The sequence below is a fragment of the Euprymna scolopes genome, chromosome 17 (assembly GCF_053919585.1).
Source record: "Euprymna scolopes isolate OS-2025 chromosome 17, ASM5391958v1, whole genome shotgun sequence".
Lineage (NCBI taxonomy): Eukaryota > Metazoa > Mollusca > Cephalopoda > Sepiida > Sepiolidae > Euprymna > Euprymna scolopes.
In genome coordinates this window covers 120,531,665-120,556,585 of record NC_136498.1, presented here as the reverse complement: position 1 = coordinate 120,556,585, position 24,921 = coordinate 120,531,665, and the positions used below count along the sequence as shown (strand labels likewise).

The 24,921-nt window shown below is 32.1% G+C and overlaps 1 protein-coding gene across 7 annotated transcripts in view; it reads left to right on the top strand.

The window, feature by feature from the left end:
• LOC145296942 (brefeldin A-inhibited guanine nucleotide-exchange protein 1-like) overlaps positions 1–24,921 on the top strand; it is a 259,000-nt gene that overhangs the window by 219,241 nt on the left and 14,838 nt on the right. For 5 of the 7 annotated variants that reach the window (XM_080143154.1, XM_080143149.1, XM_080143148.1 and 2 more), the window contains 14 exons: positions 1,987–2,115; positions 3,841–3,999; positions 6,592–6,766; positions 7,165–7,305; positions 9,189–9,358; positions 12,003–12,154; positions 14,831–14,869; positions 17,910–18,082; positions 19,245–19,405; positions 21,212–21,342; positions 21,632–21,761; positions 22,515–22,650; positions 24,108–24,246; positions 24,695–24,785. In XM_080143154.1, coding sequence (XP_079999280.1) covers positions 1,987–2,115; positions 3,841–3,999; positions 6,592–6,766; positions 7,165–7,305; positions 9,189–9,358; positions 12,003–12,154; positions 14,831–14,869; positions 17,910–18,082; positions 19,245–19,405; positions 21,212–21,342; positions 21,632–21,761; positions 22,515–22,650; positions 24,108–24,246; positions 24,695–24,785 — 1,926 coding nt within the window. The remainder of the gene's footprint in view (positions 1–1,986; positions 2,116–3,840; positions 4,000–6,591; positions 6,767–7,164; positions 7,306–9,188; positions 9,359–12,002; positions 12,155–14,830; positions 14,870–17,909; positions 18,083–19,244; positions 19,406–21,211; positions 21,343–21,631; positions 21,762–22,514; positions 22,651–24,107; positions 24,247–24,694; positions 24,786–24,921) is intronic. The other 2 variants (XM_080143152.1, XM_080143151.1) reach the window with 1 other exon arrangement.

The following is a 24,921-nucleotide window of genomic DNA, read 5'->3' as shown; positions in this document are numbered from 1 at the left end:
AAATCTCACCACGTTAGATGACGTCATCAATTTCAGATTCGACAGATGGTAGTTTTGTTATCTGTGCCTAATACTAAACGAAAATTCCATGAACAGAGCTGGTCTCCCAGTAGTGCATATCTGTGGAACACAATACTGTGGAGTTGCTTCTCAGCTGACTATAACATGGTTGTTTCCAAGTCTAACGTAAACAAGTTCTTGATGAGCCGTCCTCTAAAATAAATTAAGGCCTATCCAATTTCCACCATAACTGATTATCTCAGTGTTGTCTCATCCGACACCTATTAACCCATTAACCCTTATCCTTCAGTGGCTTCTGGGACTTGATAAATGGCAACTAACTAATAAAAAAAATGTTTTCATTTTTTTAATATTTTTTTTTTTAGTAATTTTATTTTTTTAATAATAAATCTCCACTTATCAAGGCCAAAAGCCACATGAGGATGTGGATTAATGAGATTATTGGATTGTCAGCTGAATGATTGATAAGATTCAAAATGATGAATAGAATTTGATTATTCATGTGAACGGTTTATGAAAAGTATTGGGTAATATTTGATGTTGTAGCCTGCGGAAAAGCAGTCTGATGGTAATACGTTCCAAAGATGGGAAGTTCTTAGAAAAAAACTTTGTTCATGGAAATTCCATTTGATGTTAGTCACATAGAGAAAGAAAATGTTCTTTGCAGTTGTGGTAGAAAGATGAGTTACTGCTATGAATGTCTTAGGAGGAACCAGAGATTTTGTCAAGTCCAGAAACTGTGCTTTGAGCAGCATCTCCCCAGATGTGGTAATAATTAGGTTATGTTAAGATATATACAAACATTATATAGGTAGAGGATTGCATCAGGAGTCGCATGCTTTCTGGAGTGATACAATTTAATAAATTTAAAAACAAAATTGAAGTTAAAACATATCAATTAATACTTTTAGTTTGAAAAAAAAAAAAACTGTTGTAGATGAAGATTCTTTTACTTTATAATAATAAAAAAAAATCTACTTTTTTTAGGTAATTACGTTTTCACACCCTGAAGAATTTGTTGGAAAAAACAATTTTTTAGAATTTAGAGATTTTAATTTCTCTTATGAATTTAACATTACATGAGCGCCCATTTTCACATTATTCTAGCATTTTAGGGAAGTTAATCAATTTATTTATTTTTTTTTTTTAATGAACTCTGTATTTTTGAAGGGGAGTCTACTTTTTTAGATGATTATATGTGGTTTTATGAGTTTTTTTTATTTGGAGGTGGGCTTGTCATTTTAACCCTCTAGGGCCTGAACATATTAATACTTATTAATGCATATTAATAAAAATTCTGAAATTTGAAATTATAGATTTTATTGGATCAAGAATCATGAATCTGAACAAAAAAGTGAATTTATTTAAAAACTTGAAAGTTATGAAATTTGCCATATCTCTCACCTTTGGCTCTAATCTTCCTGATTAGAATTGTGCCATATATATGGCACGGGCGGCCCTAGAGGGTTAACTCAACATTAGTAATAGCGTTAAGGGAGATTTTTTGAGGGGAAGTGTTTGCCACTCGAACTTAGGGTTATGGTTAAGGTAGGGTTAAGACGAGTATTTTTAAGGGGTTGACCACTTAGTGTAAATAAATAATTTTTGGTTTTTACTTTTCAATATGAAAACATCTCCCAGATAAAATTTTGCATGTAATTTATCTCCCATAGTTAAACAGTTTTTTGGCTAACTGTCCTAAAAAGCTAGAATGGCTCAAAAATAGGGGATCACGCTATATTAAATATCATGGTGGGAGGATGTTGGGCGGCTGATTGGTTAGATTGCGGAAAGGATTTTGAATTATATTAATGATTTCATAGGTGTCATTTTAGAAGAGTCAACTTTGTAATTATTAGCTCTGCTTTACTGTTTGTTTTTGTGTTTTTTATATTCTATGAATCAAATCTTTGTTTTTTACTTCCGTTTAGAACTGAATTTTGTTTCATCTGCTTGTTTTTGCAGATTGCTTGGACTCCATTTTTAGCTGCCTTCAGCGTTGGCCTTCAGGATTGTGATGATACTGAAGTTGCCTCCCTTTGTCTGGACGGCATTCGTTGTGCAATCAGAATCACATGCATATTCCACATGGAGGTTCGTCAAGATTTGCTTTTTTTTTCTTATTTTTACTGATTAATTACGCAAGTTTCTGTCTGTGTGTAAATTTGGCATCGTCCACTTTTTCAGTTTGGTTTTGTAATTTCCCCATTTCAGCAGATCACAAACTCTAACTCAAAACTCAACTTGTAAGTGCAGCTGGGTATCATATCCCAATACTGAAATATAAACATGAGTGCAATCCGATGGTGAACAATACATTAAAATGTTGTAAAACAAGCTAAAAACTATATGGTCCCCTGACTGATGCCTTGAATTTTAGGAGAAAAATAAAAATTAGGCCCAAATGGTGTTTTTTGCCCCTAAAACACCCTGTGGCTCAAGCCCCAGAGTTTTCCCAATATCAAATATTGTTTCCAGATGTATATCCATGTGGTCTTGTTTTTGGATAATTTTTAGCAAAATCTAATGGTTGGAAAAGATTCTGTGTCCTGAAAAGTGCTATTTTTAGACCTTTTGACTCCCTGGGGATGCAACCAGAATTTTCCCAGGGTCAAATATTACGTTTCCAGATGTATATCCATGTAATCTTGTTTTTGGATAATTTTCAGCAAAATCTAATGGTCGGAAAATATTCTATGTCCTGATAAGTGCTATTTTTGGCCATTTTGACAACTTTTGACCACCTTGTGACACAACCAGAATTTTTATCAAAAATCCAAGAATGTTACATTTCCTCCCTTGGGTAGTTGTAACTTCATGCAAAATTTCAGAAAAATGTAATGAGTTGTTATTAAGAATTTTGGGAAAAACGGACGAGGGTGAATTCTAAGGTCCAAATTTGACTAAATCGGTGGACCAATGAATGTTGAAATCCAAATGTCGAATCAGTTTAACTAAAATCAGATGACAACTTTGTAATTTGAAAATATGAAATATCTAATACAGCAACTGGACTATAACTATTGTGGTGCAGGCAACGAAAAGTGACCTTTGCATTTTGGTTAGAAACAAAGTGTAGTATCTGTTCTAATGCTACATTCAGCCTATTCTGTCTTCAATCAGTGAAGAAATCCTTCTAGACTGGAGCAATTTTAATTTTTGTTCCAATCCAGAGTGCATCTTTTAGAGAGCTAAATTTTACCCACATTAAAAAACTGACCTTGTGTCTAACTTTGCTCTCGTCGGGAAACAAGTAAATAAGCACAAATAAGCACTAAACAAAAAAAACATTTTGCTTGATCGACTGCATGACATTTTGTTGTGCTTGGATTTCTGCTCTAAATCTTGTTTATTGTCGTAATACAATAGCTGGAAAAGTTTTAATTTAACATGTGAAGGTCATTCCAAAAGTAAAGCCTACTTTTTTTATTTATTTTTTTTTCACTCAAAAAGTCGAAGGGCTACAAAGATAGGAGTGGTATCATTAAAACGAGCGACCTTGTGTGCTCAACAATTTATTTTTCTACATAGTTATAACCGTTCTCATTGCACTTTTGTAAGAAATTCGATGGTTCATCTCTGCTTCTGACACACATCCATGACATGGGTTGCTTTCTTAGAGTCTCACACTATCAATGTCTGCAACAGAGAGATGAAACTTTCAGGTTATGAATGCATAAGTTCAGTCATCATAACAATGCAATTTGCAATCCCTTTTTAATCCATTTGGGCAAAATAAAATAAATAGAAGGCATTACTTTTTGGACACCCGTCGTAAAATTGATTTAATTAAAATGTTTTGTGTTTTTATGTTTACAGTTGGAACGAGACGCTTACGTGCAAGCGTTAGCCCGTTTCACACTACTCACTGCTGCCTCTCCCATCACAGAAATGAAAACGAAAAATATTGACACCATCAAGACTCTCATCTCTGTGGCGCACACAGACGGTAATTATTTAGGAAAGTCTTGGTTGGAGGTAAGTCATCATCGGATCTTTTTGTATGTTTTTATGGCAATTTTTTTCAATGCTAAAACAATATTTTAATCTATTGCTTGTCAATCGAACACAATATGCATAGTTGGGTTATAGGGTTCATACCTTTCGTTTTATAAATGACCAAAATAGATCCAATAAGATTGATTCTATGATCATGATGATATATTCATTAGGTTGATAATGCATGCCCCTATTTTTCCTTGAAATAAAAGAATTTTTGTTTTAATGAGCAAAGATCAAATATAGAAATAATCTATGTATTAATAGCGTAGCACCTACTTTCCTACCTTTGTGCGTCATGGCGTTCCTTTCTAAATAAATAAGAGAATTTAAACATCAGCTGAGAACATCGCTTTTGTTACCTCTCTGTAATTAATTCATTTAAGCTTCACGTCAAAGCTGTTCCCTCTATGAACGATGGGTGTGTGACGTCGGACGTTGCATTTTAACAAAACGATAAGCCTTTCTTTTTCTCTTGTTTAAGCCAGATGGCAGAATGTTGAGAAATAAAATCCCTCCTCCCTCTCTCTTTCAGCATGAGTATTAGAAAGAGACTGAGAACTCCCTTTATATTATCGTTGTTAAATTCAATCGTCCGAATTTGCAGACGACAGTGTAAAAAAAAAAAAAAAATTTTTTTATTTTTTTCAATCAGTTATGGGTTGAAATTCGAAACCGAGACAAGAATGTTTTATTGATGAATAAAATAAGATATGATATTTTATTTAAAGAAGAAAATTTTCCACCCAAAAACTCTGAGAAAAAAAAAAAAAATGAAAAACAAACTTCTCATAAATAATAAATTTAAAAAAAAAAGCATCCACAGAATGCCAACATCAATATATTACATATTAAAGAGTCTGCTGTGGAATTTCTACAGGTCCCGCTGGTAAAAATAAATGTTTTGGAATTTCTTGAGATGGTTCGGACGACTATTCTCACTTTTGTTATGTTCATGTTTTGCCCATTTTAAATTCGAAGCCATTTAAGAAGCAATTTTTTTTTTTTTTTACTTTATGCACATTTCATTGAAGAGCAGAGACAACTCGTTTGTTTTTCTTACAATCCATTTTTTCTTTTGGACGGACTAATTTCTAAACATTCTGTTCAAGTGTAAAAATAAATTTGCCGTATTCACAAACGTTTTCAACCTCCATAAGTCGTTCTCAGGCAAGTGATGAAAAATATTATTTTTCATCACTCGCCTGAGACTTATGGAAGTTGAAAACGTTTGTGAATACGGCAAATTTCTTTCTACACTTGAACAGAATGTTTGGAAATTAGTTTGTCAAAAAGAAAAACTGGATTGTAAGAAAAACAAACAAGAGTTGTCTCCCCTCTTCAATGAAACATACATAAAAGGAGAAAATGCTGCCCAAATATAGTAAATTTTTTTTTTAACTTGGGGAAACTTTATCAAAGTTGTTTGTCAAATTCTTATCAGTAACATCATAACTCTTGTTTGGATTTTTTGAATAAAAAAAAAAATTGTATGAATATAAAATTTTTATGGAAAAAAAATGGAAACTTTCTTTGTGTTAACGTACAAATCTGTCTACAAAGAATTGTCCTTCAGATGACAAAAAGAATTTCTATTTAAAAAAAACAAAAAAACTAATGTATGTGCATCCTTGCTGATACTACTTCATTTGATTCGGTATTTATGGTGTTGCAAGTGTCTCTGACACAGGGGTGGACAATACCAGGCGTCTCACACTAGGTCTTTATGCAGCTCAGTGATAAGAGTTACCGTTAAGAACAAGTTTCTTCAACCAAGATATATACAAAGTATTGCTGCAAAATTCACAACTTGACAAAAAGTAAACAAAATACAAGGAAGTGCTGAAAAGCGTGGTGAAACCCTGGATGGATGAGATCGCCACCGAATGCTCATACATCTTCTAGCAGAATTCCGCTTCTGCAAATAAAGCCAAGCTCCTCACCACTGGTCCTTGCGCTTTTGGCCTCCTTCCTTACCCGACTGTAACTTCTTAACTATTTCTTTTGGGGCATGATAGGAGCCAGGATCAACAAGAATACTCACAACAGTTTCAACTGTTTGAAAGCTGTCATTGTGAAGGCATTTGCTGCTATAGATTAGGCTCTTGGTCATTAAAATGTATGACTTATTCCATGTGCCATCTAAAATGATCATATTTGCTGACATCAGTTACATTGAAAAATAATGTAGTATGTAACCGTTGCTAAATAAACTGTCAGTTTTTTGTATATACAACTTTTGTTTTTATTGTCGATTTTGTTCTGTTTTTTTTTTTTTGTCAAGTGTCATATTGTACTGGAATAATAGAAAGAAAGCTGATTTTAGCAGCATTATCTTTATTTTGCAGTAAAGAGATTATATATATGTTCAGTTTTTATAAAGTCAAAGATTCTAACCATTAGGTCATCAGTACAAACCACAACAAAAATAAATCTTAATGATTATATAAAAAATATCAGCAACTTTGATCCTGTCTTTTAATGCTATTAAATTTTTTTTTTTTTTAAATAGAATCTCCATTTATTTTTTTTTTCTTTTCCAAACTTATATTCCCTTCTTTTTTACCCTAGATTCTGCGGTGTATTTCTCAGTTGGAGTTAGCTCAGCTGATTGGAACTGGTGTGAAACCTCGGTATATTTCATCCGGGGAAAGCCGAGGCAGTGGCACCGGGGCTGGTGCTGGTGGGGCCAATGATAAGTCTCAGTATGGCAGTGGTCATCCGATTGATAACTTTGACCCCAACAGTAAGTACTTCTAAAACAAACCTTTTTTCTTTTTTTGTTATGGATCTGTAAGGGTCTGGGAGAAAGGTACAGTACCAGATGGGTAACAATTTAATAATAGAAAGTGCTGAATGTGGGAGAATGGAAAAACTTTCTTGCAAAAAAACTGAAGATTTCTTTAGCAAGTATTTCCGTACAACCTGCTCATCCAAATGTATTGACACGACAGAAACGATTCCTGGCGAGAAGTTATCTTCATATAGCCAACCTCTCATTTCATCTAATTTTTCTGGATTTTTTTTTGTTCAAACATTTGTTTTTATTTAAAACAAAAATACATATCTAATGCGTTATATCTCTTTTTTTTAAAAAGAATTGTTTTAAGCATTTTTTTCTCCGTCTTTTTTTGTTTCAAATAGGCATGATTTCTGGTGGTGCTCTTGACCAGAAGCGTCTGGCAAGTATCCAAGAAACAATGGGCGAGACAAGCTCTCAAAGTGTTGTGGTGGCAGTTGATAGAATATTCACGGGATCTGTCCGTCTGGATGGTGATGCGATTGGTATGACATTTTTTCTTGATAACAATCGTTTCAAAATGATTTTTAAAATTAAATAAGATGTAATCATTACTCTAATATATAAAGTCAGTCCCTTTCTCAATTTTCTTGAAATCAAGTTTTCTGGTTCATCTTTTCTTTTAGTGGATTGTTGCAATATGTTGTTAAAAAAAATGTAATTCGATTTAATTCATTCCAGAAAATACTTTGATTGGGTTGAATTATTTTCATAAAATAAATGTAATTCAATACGGAGTTATTTACTATTCTTTTGAAAAACAAGAATTTGTTATTATTAAGATTAAGTGATTGTTATTATTATTGAGTGATTGTTATTATTGAGTCATTGTTATTATTATTGAGTGATTGTTATTATTTTTGTTATTATTAAGTGATTGTTATTATTATTAAGTGATTGTTATTATTATTAAGTGATTGCTATTATTATTGAGTCATTGTTATTATTATTGAGTCATTGTTATTATTATTGAGTTATTGTTATTATTATTGAGTCATTGTTATTATTATTGAGTCATTGTTATTATTATTGAGTCATTGTTATTATTATTGAGTCATTGTTATTATTATTGAGTCATTGTTATTATTATTGAGTCATTGTTATTATTATTGAGTCATTGTTATTATTATTGAGTCATTGTTATTATTATTGAGTCATTGTTATTATTATTGAGTCATTGTTATTATTATTGAGTCATTGTTATTATTATTAAGTGATTGTTATTATTATTAAGTGATTGTTATTATTAAGTTATTTGTTATTATTATTAAGTTATTTACCTTTCTTTACAAAACAAGAATTTGCCATGATTTTTAAAAACCAAAACAAATTGGACTAGAATAAATCTAAGAGAGATAACTTGGAAAATTTTGACGCAATGACTATACATTTTGGTATTTACTAGTGTTGGGCCGATTAATCGGAATCGGGAATCGAAAAAATTGGAACTTTTTGTGGAATCTGTAAGAATATTGGAATCGTCCCATCCGTAGTATTTACTTTACTCAAAATAGATTAATAATTTTTTTTATTTGGTTTAGAAATCCTTTTGGTAAAATTTGTTTTCAAAATTATTATTTTTTCCCATACTATTATGTTGACACACTGAAAATATCTTGAAATTAAAGAATTATTTAAAAAAAATAATTAGTTAGTACTGTGTGTGTATAATGGTCGCTTGTTTAAATGGTACCACTCTCGTATTCGTAGTGCTTCAACTTTTTAAGTTAAAAAAATAGGAGGCCTCATTTTTTGAACGACTCTCAATATATATATATATATATATATATATATAAATAACAAGAACATGCTGCTAGTGGTGCACATGTTTGTACAATGTGTGCCAAGGAATGCCAGAGTTTAGCAGGGCTTAAAAGCCACATTTGTGCAGCCCATCACTGAATGTTTTTTTTGTTTCTACATACCTTTTTTTTATTTTTATTTTTTTTATTTTGCTATATCGAGTGATGGCAATGTTTAAAAGCGAATTTGCTTCCATCATATATAGGAATATAAAATTTCCTTGTGTTGCCAACATGAACATAGTTAGCATTGAGGTTAATGAAAGATATCTTTTTTTCTTTTTTTCATAAGGGTACTGTTGAAAAAATGCTTTTATTTTTCCTTGCTGGAAACATAAAAACAAAATTTGTTATACAAGAAAAAAAAAAAAATTCTAAACTTTACTAGTAGTGATATGTAAATACAGAAAATAAATAAAATCTAATTTTTATTTTTCTGTTGACAGCATGTGTGCAAAGACTAAAAATTTGCCAGTTTATATTTTTGTTTAATGATTGAATCTCACAAAACAATTGATTTCAAAACTGATCATAAAATATCGAATAAAATTGTTTTCTTTTTCCAGTTGAATTTGTGAAGGCCTTGTGTCAAGTGTCCCTTGATGAGCTGGCCAATCCCAGTCATCCACGAATGTTTAGTCTACAAAAGATTGTAGAGATCTCGTATTACAATATGGGGCGTATCAGATTGCAGTGGTCTCGAATATGGCAATATTTAGGTGACCATTTTAACAAAGTAAGTTTTTTTTTTAATATTTTTATCCCTCTCTCCTCTTTTGAAAATTTAGAAAATAATTGCTGGTCATGAATTACCACCGTTGACCGAGGGAAGAGTTTATCAGGCATGTGTATGCAGTGTGATGATGTTTAGAAGTGAAACTTTGCTAGTGAGGGTTGAGGACATGCATTGCATGAAAAGAAATGAAATAAGAGTGATACAATAGATACCTAATGTGATTCTTAAAGACAGGTTTAGATCTGATCCCAGATGAAATCTGGGCAGTATAGGGAGATGTGAAGAACAGTAGACTTTGATGGTATGGTCATGTTGAAAGAATAAAGAGTTTTTTGGGTTAGATGTAGAACAGTTGAAATAGCAGGTTCGGTTCACAGAGGAAAGTAAAAAAAAAAAGTGATAAAAATGGATTTGATGGAAAGAGGGATAAATAAAGACCTGGCAAGAGATGAGTTTCTTAGAAAGTTATCAGTCGGCATTATTGAATTAAAGTTTGTTTTACATGCTTGCATGTGTCGGACAGCTTTTTAAAAATTGACTTCCAAACTAATTTGGACATTGTTTTCATTTTATTTCTTATCTCATCCTCATCACTTCCTCCCTCCTCCTCATGTTTTCATTGGTGTTCGCCTGTCAACCGATTCTGCTACACAACTATTCTACATCTAATTCAAGAACTCTCATTCACTCTTTCAATGTGACCAAACCAGTGCAGCCTCCTGTTCTGCATGTGATCTTAAAATAAATTTGTGAATCTTTCATAATTAAACTATGAATTGAGTCTTATTAAAAACTAGCGGGGGTACCCGGCGATGCCCGGGTGTTTTGAGGTGTGTGTGATTTTGGGTAAATCAAACTAAACTAAAATAAAAATAAAAAGTTTTGGTAGGTGAGTATGAGGATCGAACCCGAACCCTTGAGGCAAAGTTGGAAATTAAAGTGTGAAAAAAAAAAGTGCTGCGCTAACCATTGGGCCATCGCGACATACAACGGAGACACGTTTGAATTTATTTAACTATTAAAAACAGGTATCCGCAATAAAAGTTAACTCTGCTGCTTCCATTTGACCTAATTAAGAAGGTCAAATAGAAGTCACGCAGTTAACTTTTGCTGCGAGGCGGGTGTTTGGGTTTATTTACCCAAATTTGACTGTTTTTTTTTTCCCCAACAGATTTTGGGGAGGGGGAAAGCAGCTCCCAATTGATCAAAGCTGATTGCTTCTGGATGTTTCCCGTAAGACAAACAAACGATGTTAAATGTAAAAATCGAAAAAAGCAAAAACAAAAAAGAAAACAGAAAAACGAACGTTAAAACCAAAAAAAAAAAACATGTGAAAAATGGCTTAAATAAGCCTGTTTTGATATTAAAATTTAAAAAATCGGTGGGTACCTGGGTGTTTTTGGGTGTGTGTGGTTGGTCGGGGGTGGGGGTGTTAATGAAAACCTAAGAAAAAAAACAGAAAAACGAACGTTACGTGAAAAATGGCTTAAATAACCCTGCTTCAATATTTAAATTTAAAAATTGAAAAAAAAGAAACAAGACATCTCACACCACGATTCGAACCCAAAACATTTAGATGATGACCCAACACTCTAACCAACTGAGCTAAGACGACGTACATGAAATTTAGTCAGTTTTTCAACTATTTAAACTAAATCAGGTCATCACGTCATCTGACGCATGCTTACGGTTTTTGTTGACCCCCCCCCCCCTCCCCTGTAGAAAATTGTTGATTTCAGGGTGAAAAAAGTGAACGTTTTTGGCCAATTTTTCGATATTTTTCGGGCGAAGGATGGAGCTTTAATATTATACCAAGTTTGTCAATTTTTGTTCTGTCTGTCGAAAGTTTTTAGCGGACACACAAACACACATGCATTTTCGCTTTTATATATATAGATAAGAAGTAAAAATATTTTGATGGCAAGATTTTATTGAGGATTATTTTATACATAACTAGCTGTCCTGACCACATGTTGCCCGGGAGTTTTTTTTCTGAATGTTTTTTTTATGATTTTGTATTTTTTTTTTTTTTTACAAGGTGATAACCACTTATCAAGGCCCGGAAGCCACTCGTGGATAAGGGTTTATTGCATGTACAGTATGTTAGTGTTGAGATTTGATAAAGCGTCTTACCTAAGGGGGCGTTTGGAAAGGCTGTTTGTTTTCTTGTATCAATTCTTTTAATGAATTTGAAAATTAAATTCAGTTATGGTATTGCTTATTTAATAAACTATTAATTGAATCAAATTGTTATAAAATTATTAATTTTATTAATAAATGTTCTAATCTCCATTTATAAAATGATTGGATGTAAACCTCCATAACTTTCAATCTTTTAATTAAATGAGGATTTGTCACTAAAAGTTTAAATGGCTTTTCTATTCAACATTTTAAATGCTTTGAAAGGTTGCAAAGTAATTCATTCTTTTTTTGTTCAACTATTAACAAAATATTGAAATGGCTGACTTGTTAATGAATAAACAGAAATGAATTTTTTTAATTTAATTTTGTGATTAAATTGTTTGAAATATGATTTTTAAAATTTTGTTTTATTCTATGCAGTTGCTTTTCTTTATTTAAATAAATAAGAGATTCTTAATGAAATATAATTTTTGTTTGATGAAATGTTTTTTCCTTCTCTCAGGTTGGTTGTAATCCAAATGAAGACATTTCATTTTTTGCTGTTGATTCCCTCCGGCAGTTGTCAATGAAATTCTTGGAAAAGGGAGAATTCTCCAATTTCCGATTTCAGAAAGACTTCCTGCGCCCATTTGAACATATCATGAAGAAAAATCGGTAAGTGGAATATTTTTGCACGCAAGAATAAATCTTCTAAATCAAAACATTTCTATCAAATTTTATTTCCTTTTTTTTTTTTTTTTTTTTTTTAAACAAAACTTCAACAGAAGTTTTAACTCCTTCCTTCATTCCCAATATTTAATTGCATGCTAGAAAAATTATTTTTTATGATGCATCGACCCTTTTGGGATTAAATATTTTTGCAAACAATACCTATTTGAAACACATCATTAGATATGATTTTTTGAACACTTTATGCATATAACTAGCCTTGCCTGGGCATTAAATACTCTTAAATATAATATTTTAATTTTTCCAGATTTTGTGTATTAATTTCAAAAGTAAAAAAAAAAAAAAGTATTATCATCTAGAATCCAAAACAAATTCAAAGCTGGTGACGTTACCACTGTACTAATGTGACACGCGTATAAACTGTTTAAAAATTAAAAATAAACTAAGATGAATGCTCAAAATGTTTAATGTTTTTTTTTTTTCAATTTTGACCCATTATTGAATGCTTAAAAACTATTTTCACCGGCTGAAGACCTATAAAAGAACGGCCCATAAAAAATCCAATCATTTGAGGCCCCTAGTGCCACTCTGCGACTTAGTTTCAGAGGAGATAGAGAAATATGAAAATATGGAGGCACTGATAGACCGACAGCCGTTTATATATTAGATTTGGTACACTTTTTATCTCAGATGAGTTGCTGTACAATTATGGAAGAAGGTTGATAAAGACAAAATTTTTACTTAATGCATCTAAACTGCTGTATCATTTAGACTTTATTTCCAGAAAAAAATTTTTTTTCATTTTAATGTTTTTTGAAAGTGTTTTAGATATTTTACTCCTGGAAGAGTTCGTGTTACATTGTGGGGTGGTGTTCATATAAATGTTGTCTGTGTCATGTTACTAAATGTCTGTTAGTGGCTTCTTCAATATCTGAACCCTAAGTTATCGTGTTACAATCTATTTATGTTCCATGATCATCTAAATCTGTTGCGTACACGTGTAGGTGTGTGTGTGTGAGATGTTTACATAAACACATACATGTATTTCGACATACCTCACCAATTTTCAACTGCATCCTTGGTCTTTTGGTCCACCTGGGAATTTCATCTGTTCTTAGATGGAAACTGGAACCTGTGGACGAATGCATTTCAACTCCAAGACGATGATTGATTCTATAGTTTTTTTTTTTTTATTACTTCCCAGGTGTCAATTGCAGAAAATTGGGAAGTGAATATCTTTGCTTGGGTGGTTGATTCTAGTCTCCATTCTGAGACATGTCAGCTCCCTCCTCGATGAGGTGTGACCTGTTAAACCGTCCGCTCTGTTTGACGTCCTTTTCCAACTCTATTTTCTCAGCTGACCAAAACACGTGACAGAAAGACGTGTACTTTCGATGCTGGTCAACTTTCTCCCTGTGTAACATGTCCAATTTACACCTCATCATGTTTTGACAACTTTTATCAAAACACAGCTTCACATCTCGTCTCTTGTTTACTTCCAATTAGATAGACAGATAAACAGATACAAAGCTATCTACAGGGTGGTCAAAAAGTCAGGTAACATGTTAAAGGTAGAAAAACAACGATGGATTGGTCGCCGTGGCCCAGTTGAATGGCCAGCCAGATCTCCAGATCTTACCCCTCCTGATTTCTGGCTTTGGGGCTATGTAAAGGATAGCATTTATGGCAAGAAGCCTGATACAATAGTGTCTTTAAAGTTATTTATTGAAGAGGAGATTGCGCGGATATCAGCTGACATGATTACACGTGTTACACAATCAGTGGTTAATCGCTTCCAGCGATTGATAGAGATAAATGGACGACAATTAACAAAATAAACATATTTCATGTTTGTTTCATTCTATATTTCAATGTATGGTACTTAAATATACGTGTATTGCTAATATCGTTTTTCTTTAAAATGTTACCTGACTTTTTGACCACCCTGTAGTTAGATGGATAACAGCTAATTTCTCTTCTGTTCCACAACAATATAACATTCTGCTCTTTTTTGATTCTGTGTAGGGTTTGCCCCTTGAAGATTTATTGAGGAATAAACAACACTGAGAGACTAAAATATGTTTTTCGGAATTATGATGAGGATTTGGATGCGATTTTCATAATATTTAGGCTGATATAACCTTTGTAAGGACCTGTGACATAATGGATGGTGCTAAATAATGAGTTCTAAGTGATAGTCTACTGGGGGTTGAAAATTTAATCCTCAGTCGGTGTTAAGAATACAATTTCACCGTATGATTGTATAATTATGATTTTTTTTTGTATGTATTACTATGTGACTAATACATTCTAATGTCCATGGTTTTTATTGATTGATTTATCATTTTTTATTGATTTGTTTTTTGTTTTTTTGATTGATTTGTTTTTCATTGCTTGATTTATGCCTTTTATTGATTGATTTACATTTTTTTATTGAGTTGTTTTTTGATTGATTTATAATTTTTTTATTGATTTATCATTTTTTATTGATTAATTTCTGTCAACTTGGTTGAAGCCATTGTTAACTGAAGATTAAAAATCTACAGGAAATGACTGTTGGCTTAGTACTATTCAACTATACGACATAGGAACGTGAGATTTCAGAGAAATTATTACATCTCTGTATTGCCGTAAGATTGTCATATTTATCTTTTTTTATAGATGTGGACAACACACTTCTCTAGCTGGTTATGTCCGTCGGTAGGTCCCACTCAAGCTTACTCTTAACATTGCCTTAAACTGTGACCTTGAAAATTGAGGAGATCAGTTAAGCTGCTGCTGCTTTTTGTTCTCTTAATTAACGAACTAGTAGGATATAATTTTAAAAACTTTTTTCTTCAGTTTAACCTTAACTCTAATCAAATTAATTTTTCTTTAACAAAAAATATTTTTTTATTGATCTTGAAGACTAAAAAAATATTTTACAGAGTTTAATTAAATTTAAACTTAATTTAACTAAATAAAATTAAATTAAACTAAATTTAATTTAAACTTAATTTTCTCAGTGAAATTACTGTCAAGTATTAATTTCAAGGTTTACTATTTTCATAAGATTTTTTTAATCCGATTTTTCAGCTTTTTAATTAGTCTGACTTTTTTGTTTAAAGGTGCCCCTGAGGGAACATATGTTACACACTTAAGGGGGTCATTTTCATATTGATCTCTATATGATGAATTTCTTATAAAATGCATTTACATCAATTATTTAATCGATTCAAGTTATAAAAAATACGTTTTCACTAGTCACATGTGATGCTATCCTGCCAGACTGGGGACGATTTGCTCAATTAGTTGAACACATGAAAAAAAAAAGTGGAATGATTTATTAAATTAGCTGCAATCTGCAAACTTTGTGGCATTCATATTCATGTTAATTTTTTTTTCAAATTGCATATTTTCTTTGTCATGTCATGTCTCTTAAATCTTTCTTTATGATGTCATGTCTCTTAAAATGATAAAATGTTTTTCTTTTTCAAACGCTGGTGCTACTAGTTCAGGTTGTCTGCAGATATCAGATTCCTGGCATAAATGCACCAAATATTGATGTTATTGTTTCTATCTTTTCCCTTTGCAAAACTCGATCATGTTATGCAAAGTTGAAAACAATTTTCGTCTACAAAACAACCAAACTAAACTCCATGAATAAATGTTTGGAGATATAAATAACTTGAAACATAACTTTTTTCTAAAAAATGACCTGAAAAATGACTGGATTCGGCATTGAATAATCTGAAAAGGGTTGATATACCATAAAATAAAACAATCGCAGTACTAAATGAATGTGTTGCAGGGTCTTCCTCTCACTCTGACAGTGGGAAAACTAATATTATGTATTATGATATCAAAAGCAATTTACGTAAAAATGAATCAAAGGAAATGTTAAAACCAAAACGAATGTGTGCTGTTGGTATTAACAACTTTTATAATCACTGTTACTGAAGAATAAGAGAACAACTGTGCAGATACAGCTGCTATGATGAAGAGAGAGAACCGCTATTAAGATGAGAGTAAAGCTGCTTACATGCGCAATCATATTGATTACATGATTAATCATGACCTGAATGAAACAGTTATCTTATTCCTTTGCTTAAAAGTGCTTTCATTTCAATTTTTTATATGCTTTATTTAAAAAAAAAAATAATACTTTTGCCACTCTTTCTCACATGAATAACATTAAAAGATGGTATAATCTTAATATTTCTTCTGTCTTTCCTCTTTTGTAAAATCCATTTCTAATTTCTGATTTAATTCTACGCCCACAATGTCTCTAAACTACATGGAATTGAAAGAAACAAAGAAAAAGTTGAATGGTTGGCTTGAATTGAAATAAACCCGTGTTTATATAAAATAAAATATGTATCAGGTGTGCTTGAAAGCCAAATTACGACGCAATATTACGAAAATAAATATTTTACTTGTTTAAAATTTATAATTTAGATATATTTCGGAAGCAAACTCCATCCTCAGTATTTTGTGTTTTTTTCTTCTCCTTTCTTGCCATGTTGACAAGTTGGAAAAAAAAAGTCAGTAGTAAAGATCCATGCCTTGTCTCTCAGCGGTTTTATTTTGAAATGTCGGGAACAGTGCGTTGGATACACGAGATTAACGTTAGGGGTGTGAGTTCCATTATAGAAGCATTGGTTTAATTTGAATAAAATAAAACACTTATCAGATGCACTTGAAAGCCAAATTACAACGCAATATTACAAAAATAAACAAGTAGTTTACTTGTTTGCCTGGCATTTCAAAATACAACTGCTGAGAGACAATGCTACTGACTTTTCTTTCTCCAAATTTACACCATGGCAAGAAAGGAGAAAAAAAAAAAAAGAAACAAACAATACTGAGGATGGAGTTTGCTTCCGAAATATTTTTAAATTATAAATTTCTAACAAGTAAAATATTTGTTTATTTTCATAATATTGCGTTGTGATTTGGCTTTCAACGCACCTCTTGCTATGATGATGTTAAACCAATGTTTATGTCTAACAGCGTGGTTGCCACTTGAATTTACCTCGGAAGCCATAATTGTTTGAAGTGATATAAGAAATAATTTCCAAATACATGGTAAACAAATTGATGGCGCTACACAGAGCCATCTGTTGAACAATGCTGTGATGAACTGCAAGCACTTGTGCCCCCACAACGTAAACACCCTCACAAACCCAACAGGCAGCTAAATCTCACCCCCACACAGTAGAGATCCTTAGATGTAAAAGATCTTTCTACTCCAGTAGTTTCTTCCCCAGAACCGCTAGACTCTGGAATTCCATTCAAGGTCTCTGCTTTCCCAACTGTACTGATGTCCAAAAGTTCAAGTGTAATGTGAACAGACATTTTGCTGCCCAAATCCCCACATGGTACCCCAGTAAATGTTACCCCTGATAGTAGCCCCCTACACCAAAATGGCAATGTGCCTTGTTTGGGGTGAAAATGTAATAAAAAATAAATAAAAAATCAGTAAAGTAGTCTGGTGGAATCAGAATTATCAAATTTCATCTCGTGCTTTACCTGCGGTAAAAGACATGTCAGACCATCAATTGCTAGAAAATTCGTGTCACACCTGTATAAAGTTTTGAGTAATTTTTTCATACTTCTCTATAGAAAGTCAGTTTAGCACAGTTCTCTTTCTTTATTTTTTTCCTTTTTTTTCTTTCCTCTTTTTCTTTCCTTTTTTATTAGAATATGATTTAATCTGACACCTGCTGACATTGTTATGGAACTTTTCTTTTTTGTGCAGGTCACCAACGATTCGTGACATGGTTGTCCGTTGTATTGCTCAGATGGTTAACTCACAAGCTGCCAATATCAAATCTGGTTGGAAAAATATTTTCAGCGTGTTCCATTTGGCTGCTTCTGACCATGATGAGGGCATTGTTGAGTTGGCATTTCAGACCACTGGCAAGATTATTAGTAAGTACTGCAAAACTGAGTAAAATTATCGACCAATTGTATAGTTGGCATCGCAATTGTTTCATAATGTGTTGATCTGATGCTGTCTCATATTTTATATTTGCTAAAAAAAAAATAACATCTATAGATATAAAAGTGAAAATGTGTGTATGTTATGTTTGTTTGTTTGCTAGTCTTTCTATTTAACAAAGTCAATTTTATTAAGTCACATTTTTTTTTTGCACAAAAATATTGAAGAGAAAAGTCTGAGAAATAATAGTTTTTATATAAAAAAACATTTTTCTCCCAAAATGAAAATTTGTTATTGTTGTATATGGAAATTGCCACAGACAAAGCATGAAGCCACTTGATGTAAGAAGCTAAAAAAAAAAATACTTCTATGTCAAAAACTAGCCAATGAAGTGTTAGATGGGATAGATTCACACCCAGAAAACAGCAATTCTTTCTCCTTTATCAGAAACATCACTCCTGGAATGTGGTGATTATGATTTGTGAATGAAAACTCTTGAATTGGAAGAAATGATTTTGGCGCTTCTACAGAATTGGAACAAAATTTTGTAGTTGATAAATGGAGTTTGCAGATCAAACAATGGTTTCAACTGATTTTTTTTTTCAATTCTAATAAGTTACAATGGTAGCTTCCAAATTATGCAGTCGAAATTACCCGAATATTACTGAATTATTAAACAAAAATTTAATTGTGTTAGCAGCTGAAAAATTGCTGCCATCTTGTTTAAATCAAAACAGAAAATTACCTCCCTTTTGAACTCTCCTGTGTCTTAAGATCACTTTCATTAAATTCTATTATTTTGTTTAAATAAATAGTTTCTATTTTATCGATTTTCGTAATTTTTTGGACATAATCATCTTAAAAATACGAGCAATATGTAAATACCATTGTTTTCATGTGAAATTCAGTTTTATATGATTTCCGAAATTTTGTTCCAATAGTATAGAAGAGTCATATTTTTTGCATGGAATTTGTTGGCCCTGAAATTGACCGTTGTGAGCCACATCTTTAGCTGACCACCATTCTTCGACGGATTCACATTTTTTGTTCATTAAAAAAGTTTTTACAATTTTTAATTAAAATGAATTTTCTGACACTGACAAAAAAAAAAAAAAAAGATTTATAAAATATTGATTGTGTATTTCTTTTCAGCCAGCATTTTTGAAAAACATTTTGCTGCAATCATCGATTCATTCCAAGACGCAGTGAAATGTCTCTCCGAGTTTGCATGTAATGCTGCCTTTCCCGACACGAGCATGGAAGCAATTCGTCTCATTCGTAACTGTGCCAAATATGTTGCTGAGAAACCCATTGTGAGTTCCTTTTTTTTTTTTTTTTTTAAATCCATTTTCTTAGTTTTCTTTGAAGATGTTTTATATTTCAAATTTTTTTAGATCAGGATTGATAAAAATACTACGACAAGGTAAAATAAATAATGGTAAGTGTTAGATTCTGATCCAGAAACAGTAGTTCTTCCCCCTTTTTCAGAAACATCAATAATCAAGAACATGCTAGTCATCTTGGGCATAATTTTGAAAAACATGAAGGGTTTGTATTACTATACACATAGATTTGAAAAAGTTGTCATATAACAAATGTTATCAAAGGCAAGATAAGTTACTTTTCTACCTAACTGTATAATGTTTTAGTGTTTTTATTTAATGTAACATGTTTATTCAGCCCGAAAAACATACAATGTTTACTAATGTATTGGAAAATTACAAATAGCACCCGACTCTGTTGAACACGGTAAGTTTGGGAAAATGAGTTAAAAAATAAAAAACTATACAAAATACTGTTAGACTCGCTCAATATATGTTACCATGACATAGGTGGGTTTCTAACAGTATTTTGTATAGTTTTTATTTTTAACTCATTTTCCCAAATTTACTGTGTTCAACAGTCGGGCACCATTTGTAATTTTTAAACACATCAGTAAACATTGTTTTTTGAGATGAATAAACATGTTGCATTAAATAAAAACACTAAAAGAATTATCCAGTTAGGTAGAAAAGTAACTTATCTTGCCTTTGATAACATTTATTTGTTATATATTTGTTTTTTTGACAACTTTTTCGAATTTATGTGTACAGTAAAACAAACCCAACATGAAATTTAATCTGAGCTATAAAATGCTACAAGGTGCCTTCAATAAGTTTCCAGACTTTTTTATGCAAGCATTTAAAATTGTCGTAGACTCTCGAACATTCAGTATGTTATTGTTATAGGAATATGAGGGCTACAGTGCATGAATAAAAACTCTTGAATTTGAAGAAATTATTTTTTTGCATCGAATTTGTTGGTTCTGAAATTGACTTTTGTGATCCACATTTTCAGTTGACCACCATTCTTCACCTGATTCACACTTTTTGTTCACTTAACAAAGGTTTTTACAATTTTTAATTAAAATGAATTTTCTTAGTTTTCTTTGAAGAAAATATATTTTATGTTTCTGAATTTTTGTGATAAGGATTAATTGTATTAATTGGACTAATGTTCTCATCTTGAGTGTTAATCTCGCAATGTTTCGGACGATGTAACAATAACACACAGGATGAGAACACTAGTCCGAATGATCCAAATAATACAAAATACATTTTAGTTTTTTTTTTTTTGATTTTTAGATGTTTTGTGAATCTTTTTTAACCTAGCCGATAACGTTTGGGTTCATTTTAATAAATTTGTTTTCTACAAAGAATGTTCGACTACCATTCGTCGATGGAGTAACAGTAAAATTTAGAATTGAAAATAACAAACATGATAGGTTTCGTGAAATGCAATAATTGATTTTAACAAATGCTATTCGTTATGGCCAAGCTCTAAAAACAACCAATAGCAGTAATCTCACTTTCAAATAGCATGCCTTTTCTAACGATTACTATGATAATGTCCTTTTGACCACTGTACACTCTTTAACTCTTATCCTCGAGTGGCCTCTGGGCCTTGATAAGTGGCGATTCCTTTGTAAAAAAAAAAAAAAAGGCGGCTAGCACGTGAAACCACTGCTTTTTAATGGAAATCTGTGCGTTTTAGAAATTGGGAAGAGCGAAATTCTGTCCTTTGGCTCAGTTGAGAAAAATGGTGGATGAGGGAAATTTATATTTATTTTGTATTTTCAGAGTTTCCGAGAGCATGGCAGTGAAGAGATGAATGTTCCAGAAGAAGACCGTGTCTGGGTGAAAGGGTGGTTCCCTGTCCTTTTTGAATTGTCCTGTGTTATAAACAGATGTAAACTCGATGTTCGGACCAGGTAAGAACACATAACAATTATGTCTCTTTTTTTTGTTTTTTCTAAAAGAATTTTAACTATGCATTAAATAAAAAAAAAAAGTTTTCTTTTTGAAGAGAAAACCTTTAAAAATGTTACATTGTTTACATATGAATGCTAAGTGATAAATATAGTGGCAATTCTACGAAAATGAAGACGTTAAAAACCCTTAAAAACTTGCGATTTGTATAGAACAGATTTTAAAATGATTTATGATTATCTCCCTTTGTTTAATTAGCATCTTCCTCCTTTGTCCAATTCTTTTTTTCAGAGGCTTAACTGTGATGTTTGAAATTATGAAAACGTATGGAGATACATTCCAACAACATTGGTGGAGGGATTTATTCCGTGTTGTGTTCCGTATATTTGACAATATGAAACTTCCCGAGCAGCAAAATGAAGTAAGATTTGTCAACGTGTTTTTTCTCTTTCTGTCTGTCCTACTAATATAAGGTCCTGAATATGACCTTAAACTATATCCGATGGTGAGGCCCCAGCTTGCAGGCTTTGGGGAGGGTGGAGCCACCCTTTAATTGCCATTGCTCCCAGGTCCACTCTAACTCGGAGTGGTAGTACCTGTTAGGGTCCCAACTATGGGTTAAATAGAAACCAACTTAAAAAAAATATTAAAGAAATTTTCTTCAAAATTACTGGATTCGGCATTAAATAACCTGGAAAGGGTTGATATGCTGTAAAAAAAAAAAAAAAAAAAAAAAAACCCAACCCCAACCCTTCTAATAGAATAAATTACTTCAGCCTTATTTTAGAATTTGTGTCTTTTGACACATCGATATTTGATTCTACCTAGCCACTTTTATCATTTTGCTTCTTTTTTTTAACATGTTCTTCACAATAGTCTCTTTTTTTTTTTTTCATTCGGTCTTTGTGCCAATTACAAATAGGAAACATGAAGTTGAATGGCCTTTCAATTGAACGTGTGTTTTGTGCCATTTATTGGACAAAACCTTTCTTTTTTTGTTGTTAATACTCTTTTCTGTTTCCATTTTTTTTATTTCTTTTTCTTTCATTACATGTTATCACATTTTTTTTGAGGGCCAATAAAATTCATTTTTATGAAGATTAAAAATAGTGAAAAAAAAAAAAAAATTCAATTGTTTAAAACCAGTCTTTCTCTCTTTTCTTTTGTATTGCAGAAAGCTGAGTGGATGACGACCACATGTAATCACGCGCTGTACGCTATTGTTGATGTTTTTACCCAGCATTACTCCGTCTTACACTACATCCTTCTCGATGAATTGTACAAACAACTGCATTGGTGTGTACAGCAGGGTGAGTGAGGGGGGAGCTCCACAATGGGCACTCCGATTGATTTTTCAGAATTAAAATCTTTTGAGATTTTCTGAAATTAATATACACTGCTATTAACATATTAATACTTATTTTTCCTTTGTCAAGTATGTGGCAGAAGAAAAATTATCACTCCCAGCTGGTGGAAAATAGGGAGCAATTTAAGGATGAGAAAGAGGGTATTATATCATTAAAGAGAGAGAGAGGGGGGTGCATGGGTAAAAATGAAGGTTTTCAGCGAACACACCCCCTTCATTAGGCATGTAATCTTTGTAAATTCTTTTCTAGTTCCATTTTTTTTTTTTTTTTATATTAACGTTCCTCTCCCAAGCAGCAACTGGTGCTACCAGATCAGGCTGCCCTGTGGCTTCCTGAGACGATTATATTATACAGAAAAGCAATATGGAAGACCTTTTTGAAAAGGTCAACTCAGCAAATATTCTAGCATACCTAAGGAAAGTAAATTTATATAAGAAAATTTAAGGAAATTTAAAGTCATCCAAATATACACATCCATGTATAAATACAACATTTAATTTCTTAGTTCAATTTTATAAAAAAAGGGAGGAAAGGCTGAAAAAGTCATTCCCCCCCCCTCCCAATAAAAAAAGTTAAAAAAAAAAAAAAAAAAGGACTCCGGCATTAAATGACCACATAGGTTGATATGCCGTAAAACCAATCAATCAATCAATCAATCAATCCCAAGCAGCAAGATTCTATGTTTCTGAATTTTTGAGATGAGGATTGATTATTCTTCAAACTATTGTTCTCATCTTGACCGTTCTTTTCGCAATGTTCTGATTGATGTGTCCTCTGATTTTTTTTTCCAAACTCTGGAATCTGCTGGGAATTTCGAATAGACTCTTTATTTAATCCACAGAGATAGTATGCTCTTGTTCTGTCAGCCATGACTGGGTAGAAGTACTAAGCAATTCGTAATTGTATTTTGAGTGTCTACCCAGTCATGGCTGACAGAATGAGAACATGCAACCCTCATAGATTAAATGGTTGTAATTCATTGAATGGTTAAAACTGTTTGGAGTTTTAAACGAATGTGTTTGTGTCCATCAGTTTTGATAATTACAAGCAAGAACTAACCTGGAGCTAACAAAGAATTTATGTTAACACTTATTTTATTCTTGACTGATAAAGGGGATAGGTTCCCCGAAAATTTTCACTCCATAAAAAAATAATATACTGATACTCGCTTCTAGATGTCCAACCTTTGGTCTGATAGTGACCAATGAACGAGGCAATGAGTTACAAATTTCTGTATTTTTATTTCTGTATTTTTTTTTTTTTTTGTAGGCCTGTTTTATTCACACACACACACACATTTCTGTAGTTAATTTTTAAATTTGAGCATTTAATTTTCTTTTTAAAAATGATTCTATAAACTGATTCGATAAACTATTTATTAAACATTTCTGTATTTTCAGACAATGAGCAATTGGCTCGTTCCGGTACAAACTGCTTAGAAAATCTGGTCATATCAAATGGCATGAAATTCTCTCCCGAGGTGTGGAGCAAAACCTGTACGTGTATGCTCGACATATTCCGGTGCACTATTCCACACAGGTAAAGTATGATATCAACACTCTTTTCTTACCCTCTCTATTTTTCTTCCAATTTATTTCTTTTTATCTTTTTGTTTGACTTTTTTCATTGCTACCTTTTCATTTTTCAAGCCCCCCCCCCCTCAGCAACATTTTTTGCCTTCCTTACATTTATTTTTAATCACCTCTTCCTATTCTTGTTTGTTTTTTCTTTTTTATCTTATTCCTAGTCATGTTTTGTTTCATCCTCCTCCTCCCTCGTCTGTTTTTAGCTTTTCCACCCTGTTTTCAGCCCAACCTCCTCCTCCTCCTCCCATTTTTAGCTTTTCCACCCTGTTTTTAGCCCAACCTCCTCCTCTTTCCTCTCAACTATTTTTCATTTCATATTCCTTATTTCATTAAAAAAAAAAATAACACAATAAATCTTTCTGCTTCGTGCTGTGAAACAACCTTTTTCTTTATTTTTTTAGTTTATTATCCTGGAAGCCGGAGAATTATGACAGTCCGGATTCTCAGCATTCATTAGCAATTGGAGAACATGAAGTCAAAGAGGAAAATATGGTAAAACTCTTCAAGATTTTCTTTTTAAATTTAATTTTGTGGATGATTCATTTTTTTTTCTTTTTCTTTGTTTTTTGTTTTTTTTCATTTTTTCTCCTTTTGTTTGAATTCTTAATCTTTTTAATTTTTAAATTCG